Source organism: Salmo salar, chromosome ssa28, assembly GCF_905237065.1.
Source record: "Salmo salar chromosome ssa28, Ssal_v3.1, whole genome shotgun sequence".
NCBI classification, from domain to species: domain Eukaryota; kingdom Metazoa; phylum Chordata; class Actinopteri; order Salmoniformes; family Salmonidae; genus Salmo; species Salmo salar.
Window position 1 is genome coordinate 13,966,117 of NC_059469.1, and position 6,000 is coordinate 13,972,116.

General features: G+C 45.1%; 1 protein-coding gene across 4 annotated transcripts in view; it reads right to left on the reverse strand.

Moving 5' to 3' along the window:
- LOC106589530 (histone acetyltransferase p300) overlaps positions 1-3,934 on the reverse strand; it is a 47,103-nt gene extending 43,169 nt beyond the window's left edge. For 2 of the 4 annotated variants that reach the window (XM_014179628.2, XM_014179626.2), the window contains exons 1-2: positions 3,417-3,934; positions 432-1,027 (exon numbers count right to left, since the gene is read on the reverse strand). In XM_014179628.2, the coding sequence (XP_014035103.2) occupies positions 432-1,027; positions 3,417-3,510 (690 nt within the window). In that variant the 5' untranslated portion in view covers positions 3,511-3,934. The remainder of the gene's footprint in view (positions 1-431; positions 1,028-3,416) is intronic. The other 2 variants (XM_014179629.2, XM_014179627.2) reach the window with 1 other exon arrangement.
- Positions 3,935-6,000: the final 2,066 nt, after the last annotated feature.

Below are 6,000 nucleotides of genomic sequence, written 5' to 3' on the forward strand. Positions count from 1 at the left end.
TCCCAATTTGTAGTAATGTCTGGTTGCTCGCGAGGGCTAGGGGTTAAACGAATGTTTTCATCATTTCGCATACATCCTCCCTCCCCACCTTCCTCCCTCCACATCCCAGCCATGCCCTCTACTATAGTCTTCCTCCTCCCTGACAGAGCCTTTAACTACACACAGCTTTAGATCTCTAAAACTCCAATCATTTGAATTGTACATTTTTAAAACCTTGATTAAAACATCCTTAATATATGAATAATGACAACTGCTCTTTTAACCTGTTTTTGTGAACAAACTGTTGCATTTTAACATTGTGTGGGCAAAAATAACCACATGCAGCTTTCTTGGTCAGGGTGGCTTAAAGATGCCAATCTCAATGTCCTTAAAATAAAGAATAGGTAAATTAAAAACATCTCTGCTCTCTTGTCTGAAGGGTCCATACATACCTTGTTCAGTGCTCCAGGTTGCTGTACTCTGAGTCCAGCCTGTCCCCCGGCCCCCTGCTGCTGCAGAGTCTCAGCCAGCATGTTACTGTTCCCCCCCATCCCCTGGTTCGAGAAGCTCATCCTGGGGGATCCGTTCATCACCGGCCCCCCCATCATGGCTTGCTGCTGCTGTCCGTTGCCCTTCTGGGCCCCAATCATGCCCCTGTTCATGGCGCCCACCATCCCAACCTGCTGCTGCATCATGCTGGCCTGCTGCTGGGGTGAGAGGTGTTGCTGCTGGCCCATGCCCTGGGGCCCAGGGGATACCTTCAAGTTCCCCAGGTGGCCCATGCTGGCCCCGCCTGGGCTGCCCACCACACCCTGGCCCTGCTGTGTGGAGGCATGTGGAGCGCCTGATCGAAGGAGCTCGGAGAGCTGCTTGTGCTTGGCCACCGCGTCCTGGCCACCCCCTCCTCCAGGGCCCAGGCCCATCCCACCTCCTCCCCCCAGACTGGTGTGCAGCTGGCTGAGGTCCCCTCCGTTGACCAGGCCCAACTCTGAGGAATTGATGAGCTCGTCGGGGAGGTCGTGCTCCAAGTCGAACAACGAGCCGAAATCTGTGCAGGGAGGGAGAAAACATGAGTACGGAGAAAGAGAGCAAGAGGGGGATTGTGAACAAGAGGAAAGAGAAAAAAGTGAAAGGGAGAGAAATAGAGGTGTGCCAGGGTACATTTCTGACATAACAATAAATGACTCTTGACAAAACCAATTCCAGTGCACTGTATTCAAACAGCCATACATGGTTGCATCAAATGTGGTGGCCAATTGGCATAGTCTGAGAACTACATTTGTATAATGAGGAAAACCAATGCTTTGAAATGAAGGTGGCCACGCAAACAGACACTCTCCCACACACACAGTGGCTGGCCTCGGACGGTCTGTGCTGGACCGCGAGTGTGATTTAGCACGGCGCAGACAGAGCTTTACACACAGAGTGACAGATGGGCCTCGACACTGCGTTAACATCACACAGAGAGCCAGGTTCATAGAGACCCTCTGGACACAGGTCCACCTCCAGTCTCATGTTCAGTAGGTAATAAATGGGAGAAAACCGTCTTGAAACTGAGAAAAACAGAGGGGCCACGGGAACGTGTCCATTTCAAAACATTTTGCAAAGCTGTGCCAGAGTATTGAACACAACCCAGGGGTAAGACTGAGCATCACAAAATTATACCAATTGTCAAGAAATAGCTTTTCTTCATCGTGCTATATTTCAGGGATTCCATGCCTTGTAACAAAAAAGGGGTCCCCCCCACACTGACACCTTGTCAACTGCTGAATCCTTGAGATGCTCTCAAACAGAAAGCAGTGCATTGTCTCACCTGAAGACATAAGTCACTGAAGTTTCTTTAGTGTCCATCCAATTTGCAAATACAGGCCTCGTTTTCATATGCACTGAATATTGGGGTAACATACAGTATGTCTGCAAGTTGCAACAATAAAAAAATAAAAAATAATAAAGAATTTACGATTTGCTATAGGCCTACAGGACCTTTTCTGGAGAAATTGGACACCCACAACATTCTCTTAGCACTACGAGAGGAAAAAACTAAATAATCAAAAGTGCACTACAGGCACAGGATTATTTCATGTTATTAAGTACCTTGGGACGTCAAAGTAGTGTGTCAAGTGGCTGACTTTAGTATGTACTGTTTGCTAATATATGGGCAATGGGAGGCAGTAGCTAGCTAGCTATGCAATGACAAAATTAACTAACAGTTTCAAGTCCAATTTCAAACTAATACTCGCTAGCTATTTAGCATCTGCAGAAGGCCATCTAAACATATCACAGTGGTAAATACTGTGGCCCAGTTCTATGTTTTTTTGTTTTACAACTGCAATTTTACGTTTTTGTATAGGTTTGCTAGCCTTAGTCCTCCAGTCTCTGCCACACATATTCAGAAAAACTAGTTAATGGCAATTTGAACATAATCACTCACTCGGCAAGCTAGCTACATGGGCCTGCTGCAGTAGTAGCTAGCTATGTAATTAACATCGTTAGCTAGCTAGTCATCGTTAATAAAACTAAGTTAGCTTAGTTGGAAACATGTAACGTTACCAAGTATCCAGGTTAACGAAACTTCGCCAATTAGTTTGCTAGCTAACGTTGTCGTCTTATATATATATATATACGTTAACGTTAATTTGCTAACTTTTTATTAAATACCATCTTTGAAAATGTAAAAACGTCAGTGTTGCAGTTAACTGTTAACCTTAGTTGGTGTGCTTATGGGCTAGCTAACGCGTTAGCATTGAATGGCGATGAGAGCTTTGTCACAACTCGCTTTGAAAGTTCGCTAGCGAACTGACTAAAGAGCTCACTAGCAACCTAGAAAATAACTAGTTAGCAAAGTAAGCTACTTGGCTGGGCGAATTAGCTAATTTACTTGTGAGCGAGTTGAACGATGTGTTTCATGGATTGCCACTTAGCTGAATTAGCTACCTCATTTAGTAGAAAACATGTTTTTAAAACCATTTGCCACACCGATCACTACAGTAGCTAGCTAACGTTAGCTAGCTAACTATTTTTAAGTAACTAGCTAACGTTAGCTAGCGAGTTCTGTGTCGCTTAAAAGGAAAGCGTCCATGTCAATCTCGGGGATAATAATTTAAAATAATGTTTGCCGTGTTGGCATATATTAATTTGTCAGTATTTATTACCTAAATGCCAACGACAAATAATGTAGCGAACTACCCATGCAGCAAGCTAGTTATCAATCTAAGCCCCGTATTCGTAACTAGCTAGCCAGCGTTCATCGTAGTGTTGAAATTACTACTAGCCTACTGCTATGTAAGTCCGACACACACATTCGCTAGCTAGCGCGACAAAACAGTGGGCAATTACACGGCCCCTTTCCCTTCCGAATAATACCACAATAATTGAAAATTCTACAAAATAAACAAAAAATTAATACCCCTAACAAAAAAGGATCTAACAATATTTACCGTTTCCATCGCTGGCGGAGGCAGAAAGTGCCGGAGAGGATAGTTTAGGCCTCTTGGCTGAAGGCGGGCCAGAGTCCAGAACGTTCTCGGCCATATTTTTTCCGAATTAAAAATATATACGGAATCCACAACGGGAGACGTTTTCACGTATTTTGAACCGTAATTTTCTTTTTGATTCCACAATTGTGACTTTTCCCCCTCCTTTTGGGGAAGTCCCGTGTAAAAAAAATACTCCTTAACTGGGTTCGCCTCTCGATTTCAGCTTCGGCGTATCAACCCCCTCCCTAGTCTGATTTTTTGTTCTTTATAAATTGCCAGCGGAGGAGGAGGGGGTCGGTATGGGAGACACACGTAGCGGCTCTCCTCTAAACTCATATAACATTAGCCTCATTTGATGCGAGAAAATTGTCCCAAGGTTTATCTTCCATGATTGTACGCGACCGTCATTTCTGCCACCCTTACCATAAGGTTAACATAAATGTCGGGCAGCAAACCCTTGTTGGTTGTGGTGTGGTCGCGGGCGAAGAGGTGATGCGAAAAAATATACCAGCGCAGCAGCAATTTATTGGGAATAGAATAGCCTATTATCGACAGGGTCTGGGGAAATGCAACTGATAAATTGTATTTCAATAGCCTATATGTTGCAATGCAACACATGACAATGTATCTGGTTAAATCAGAATTGCAACTGCATGCATGGTGGTAAATGATGGATATGCTATCAAATCATCTGAAATACCATGTTGCAACCATATAATTAGGAATTAGAATACTTTAATAGGATCTCTATGGTTGCACCATGCAACAACTTACACTATATACATACAAAAGTATGTGACACCCATTCAAATTAGTGGAGTCGGCTATTTCAGCCCCACCCGTTGCTGACAGGTGTATAAAATCGAGCATACAGCCATGCAATCTCCATAGACAAACAGTGGCAATAGAATGGCCTAACTGAAGAGCTCAGTGAATTTCAATGTAGCACAGTCATAGGATGCCACTTTTCCCACAAGTCAGTTAGGTCAAATTTCTGCCCTGCTAGAGCTGCCCCGGTCAACTGTAACTGCTGTTATTGGGAAGTGGAAATGTCTAGGAGCAACAACGGTTCAGCCGTTGTAGGCCACACAAGCTTACAGAACGGAACCACCGAGTGCTGTAGCGCGTAAAAATCATCTGTCCTCGGTTGCAGCACTCACTACCAAGTTCCAAACTGCCTCTGGAAGCAACATCAGCACAAGAACTGTTCATCTGGAGCTTCATGAAATGGGTTTCCATGACCGAGCAGCCGCAGCTAAACTTAAGATCACCATGCTTATCCATCTGTCAGTCTGACGGAAAAATCTGAGTTTGGCGGATGCCAGGAGAACGCTACCTGCCCCAATGCATAGTGCCAGCCTTAAAGTTTGGTGGAGGAGGAATAATGGTCTGGGGCTGTTTTTCACGGTTCGGGCTATGTCGCTTACTACCAGTGAAGGGAAATCTTAATGCAACAGCATACAATGACATTATAGCTGATTCTGTGCTTCCAGGAAAGGGAGAATACCCTTTCCTGTTTCAGCATGACAATGCCCCTGTGCACAAAGTGAGATCCATACAGAAATGGTTTGTCAAGATTGGGATTGAAGAAATTGACTGGCCTGCACAGAGCCCTGACCTCAACCCCATCGAACACCTTTGGGATGAATTGGATCTCTGACTGCGAGCCAAGCCTAATCGCCCAACAAAAGTGCCCGTCCTCACTAATGCTCTTGTGGCTGAATGGAAGCAAGTCCCCGCAGCAATGTTCCAATATCTAGTGGAAAGCCTTCCCAGAAGAGTGGAGGCTGTTATAGCAGCAATCGGGGGACCAACTCCATATTAATGCCCATGATTTTGGAATGAGATGTTCGATGAGCAGGTGTCCACATACTTTTCTAATAGAAGCTGATCAGCGTGCTGATCTCAAGCTAATCAGGGAGCTAACGCAAGTCTTCTGGGTCCAGACAAGGCTACTCATCACGGCTCACCAAACCACCGATCCGGTCTGTAACATTCTCATCCTCTTCCCTCCACAGCGGTGTGTGAGATGTGTGGTTTCAGTGGGACCGGAGACACTTTTTCCAAGACCAAGCGTTTCTGCAGCATCTCCTGCTCCAGAGCCTACTCCTCCAACTGCAAGAAGTATTCTATCCTGGCACGGCTGCAGGTGAGAGAGAGAGAAGCAAGGCACAGGTGATGATCGGCCTCTAAGTACAAAATGTATTTCTGTGTGTACAGGTGGTGAGGCTAGATTTGTATAGACTTTATACTGTATAGCCATTTATATAGCAACACCCTTTTCTCCACTCCTTGTTCTATTTTCTAAAGGGAAAACCCCCCACCAAGAAAGCCAAGGTGCTGACTTAGACGGCCTGGTCCCCCCAGATGGGGAACATGATAGCCTCTCTGGGCAATAGTCAGGACAATAGCTCCAGCTCTACTGGACAGGATGGGGAGACCACTTTAGAGGGCTTTTCCATTGCTGAGTTTTTACACAGGTGTTTGACCTAAAGACTCTTGTGTTTCTATAGTGAAAAAGCCACATTATTGACAGACACATACA